At 51.8% G+C, this 3665-nt stretch overlaps 1 protein-coding gene across 3 annotated transcripts in view; it reads right to left on the bottom strand.

Annotated features, from left to right (window-relative positions):
* Positions 1-258: 258 nt before the first annotated feature.
* PRKX (protein kinase X-linked) overlaps positions 259-3665 on the bottom strand; it is a 49868-nt gene continuing 46461 nt past the window's right edge. For 2 of the 3 annotated variants that reach the window (XM_029929582.1, XM_029929584.1), the window contains exons 8-9: positions 2469-2616; positions 259-687 (exon numbers count right to left, since the gene is read on the bottom strand). In XM_029929582.1, the coding sequence (XP_029785442.1) occupies positions 2491-2616 (126 nt within the window). In that variant the 3' untranslated portion in view covers positions 259-687; positions 2469-2490. Of the gene's footprint in view, positions 688-2467; positions 2617-3665 lie in introns of those variants that run through there. The other variant, XM_029929583.1, reaches the window with a different exon arrangement.

The following is a 3665-nucleotide window of genomic DNA, read 5'->3' on the forward strand; positions in this document are numbered from 1 at the left end:
GAGGTTTCTGGGCCACGTTCCAATCCCGGACCAACGTTAATGGCCACTGGCAATTCTCAGAGTCAAATTCCCACGGGTCTGTCCCTGTCTTCCCTTCTGGCTTCAAGACTGAATGTCACCAGGTGCAACGTGCTAAAGACAAGGGGGGTAGACTCACCACATATTTTCTCCACCAACTCCAAAATGCACAGATGGTCCAGAACGCACACACCGAGTCTGTTTTAGGTTTTGTCGCCAAGGAGACAGATTCCCGAAAGAGCAGTTTGAAAAATAAGAATCATCGGCTCGGCCAAGTATGAATATTTACATCAACGCATGGTTTCCCTGTGCTACCCACACCCGCACACGCGTACACACGCCTGCCCTCTGTGGTTATAGTTGGACACGTTTGGTTCAAACTCATAAAGGGAAAATTATGAGGAAAGCGGAGAAGTCACAGTAGGTTCATCGCACTAAGAGAGAAGATAAAATCTACAACCAAACAGTTTCCCAAAACGTCCTACTGTGCAGTAGACTTCCAGTTGCTTAAATAAGGCCAGGTCCACGGCTTTCTATGGGTTGCCAGTCTCTTTATATACATCCAGGCGTACAGAGGATGCAAATGTCTTGATCCCGTGGACATCACCTTCTCCCGGGCTAATGTCCCGCAGTCTTAGTCCCCAACAGGTTCAAATCGTCCTGTTTCTTCTGTGACAGAAGATGAAGGATTTGGTTAATTTGCCAAATAACTGGGTATGTTTCTTACGAATAGTAGTAACTCAAAAAGAACTCGATGGCTCACGCACAGCTACACACGTTTCAATGAAATTCTTATTGCAAACATCTGCAAGCATGAATTCTAAGGGCTGGGAGGTGCTTCATAAAACTAAGCAACACTAAGCAGTCCTTTTATAAAAAACTTTTTTTAAATGTTTATTTTTGAGTAAGAGAGAGAGAGAGACAGAGTGAGAGCAGGGGAGGGTCAGAGAGAGAGGGAGACACGGAATCGGAAGCAGCTCCAGGCTCTGAGCCGTCAGCACAGAGCCCGACGTGGGGCTTGAACCCACGATCCGTGAGACCATGGCCTGAGCCGAAGCCGGACGCTCAACTGACTGAGCTCCCCGGGTGCCCCAAAACTAAGCAGGTTTTTAACGGTGGGTCTCAAATGTGACAGATAACGTCATGTGTACACAGGAGACGGATCGCAGAAGGAAACCTGGATCCTGCCTCGATGGCTTCTCCATAGAACCTTCCAGCTAGACCAAAAACCTTTTATTCTGAGGTCGAATAAAAGCTAAAGTGTGAGGTGTCTCCCCACCCCCCGTCCTAATATCCTCTTCCGTGGGCTAAAACCATGCAGGCGGCACCTACAAAGATGAACAGTTAAGTCATACGGCTGCGTCTGAGCTCTGGAGGGCACTATTCAACCTGTCCGTGGGAGACCGTTTCGCTTCCGAATTCGGTTCCCAAAGAAATACCTTCCTGCACGGAGAGTCACCCCTGATCACTGAGCACTGAAAATGCCAGATGTCTGGTCCACCGCATGTGCAAAGTGACGGAGACAAGATTAAAGTGTGGGGCGCCTGCGGGGCTCCACCCGTTAAGTGTCCCACTGTCGACTTTGGCTCAGGTGGTGATCTCAGGAATCAAGCCCCATGGTGGGCTCTACACGGGCAGCTCGGACCCTACTTGGGAGTTCTCTCCCTGCCTCTGCCCTACGCTCGTGAGCTCTCTCTGCGTCTACTTCTCTCAGCAGAAAAGTCAACAAGAAAACCCAACAAGTAGACATATCACTGGCAATTTTTGCTTCTTTTCCATGCCATGATTCTTCTCGCCTGGATTTTGTGAGAAGACCTTCATCAGCCTTTCAAAACATCCTCCAAAGCCATAAACTCAGCAATGCCACAGGCAGAGTCCTGGACCGCACAGGTTCCAAGGGACAAGAGACTCAAAACGCATTCTTGTCTGTGTCACGCTGAGCTTTGCCAATTTCCTTTGAGGGGTTCGCCAGTATGATCACATTTTAGGGAAAAGGGATGTCAAAGAAGACTTTTGAAAACACGTGGTAGGTATTACCGGGAAGGTGCTGCGGACCTCGGGTTTCCAGAACTAGAGAAGGCAGGGATTTCTAGGAAGGGGCGGGGCGTGCCTCTCGAAGTTCGGGCACAGGCACCTTGCAGGGCTCTTACTCAGACGTACGGATTCTGCCTGTCGGGGAGGGTGTAGGACATGACACTGTCTCTGGGCCACCTTGAGTAACACCGTGAGTAGTAAGGAGCATTGAGTCACACGAGTCACGCCTTAGGTAACCTTGAGTAAAACGCCCCAGGGGCGCTGATTAAAGGAGCTGATGTGTGGACAGAGCATGTCCCCCCCCAGCTGGTGTCCCAGGGCAGGAGGGAAGCCTTCACCTTGGTCAACACAACATGCCCTTGAGGCGGGGATGTGCCAACCTCGCTGACGCGCCATGACGGAACAGAAAGCTGTACCTTCCACGCGTGGGTGCGTGTCTCAGAAATTCTTGAAGACTTCCAGGTCCTTGGCCGACACCGGGGGCGCCGTGTTCCAGCTGCTGTCGGGGTACGCGTCGAAGTTGGAGGTGTCGCCCTCGCCGCACAGCTTGGGCACGATGGGCGGCTGCGGGGCCGGCGCGAGACACAAAGGCTCCGTTAGAAAGGAGCGGGCGCGCCTGGACGGGACGCGCCTCCCCCTACGTCTGCGGCTCTTCGTGAAAATGAAGAGGCAAGCAGCCTCAGCCGGAAGGAGAATGAATGTCTATGGCTGTGTACTAATAAAACTTTATTTATAAAAATAAGCAAGGCACAGAGGCGCCTGCTGGCTCCGTAGGTTAAGCGTCTGAGTCTACATTTCGGGTCACGTCATGATCTCATGGTTCGGGGGTTCAAGCCCTGTGCTGGGTTCTTAGCTGACTGGGCAGAGCCTGCTTGGGATTTTCTTTCTCCGTCTGCCCCTCCCCCACTCACTCTGTCCGTCTGTCTCTCAAAAATAAATAAAGTTAAAATAAAAAGAAATACATTCAGTTTAGGGGCACCTGGGTGGCTCCATCCGTTAAGCATGTGACTCTGGCCATTCCCCACGAGAGGGACCGACTTCAGCTCAGGTCGTGATCTCATGTTTCGTGGGTTCGGGCCCCACGCTGGGCTCTGTGCTGACAGCGCAGAGCCTGGAGTCTGTTTCTGATTCTGCATCTGCCTCTCTCTTCCCCTGCCGCATTTGTGCTCTCTCTCTGTGTCTCAATAACAATAGATAAACATAAAAATAAATAAATAAATAAAATAGAACCTGGGGGCTGCACCTGTTACGTGTCTGTGTCTCTTTAGCACTAAGACTTCCCCTGAACACAGATGTTGGCGTTACTGACTTAAGATGCTCCGGTGTATTCTACAAATCAGCCATGCATCAGCCATAAGCCAACGAGTCACAGAGTCCGGCCGAGGACAAGTGAGGGGCGCAGAGCGGACGGCCACCTGCTTACGCATGTTGTACCTTCAGCTTCCTCTGCGGGACGGCCTCCCAGTCCACGGTGCGGAACCACCGGTGTCGTTTCACGTCCTCCGCTCCGTTCTGCAGAAGAGACAGGCGCGTCAGCAGACGGGATTGGACAGGACTGGGGAGAAACGATTCCAGACAAGGTCTACTGTTCTGACGCTCACGGGTGCACGCAC

This window comes from Suricata suricatta, chromosome X (assembly GCF_006229205.1).
Source record: "Suricata suricatta isolate VVHF042 chromosome X, meerkat_22Aug2017_6uvM2_HiC, whole genome shotgun sequence".
NCBI lineage: Eukaryota > Metazoa > Chordata > Mammalia > Carnivora > Herpestidae > Suricata > Suricata suricatta.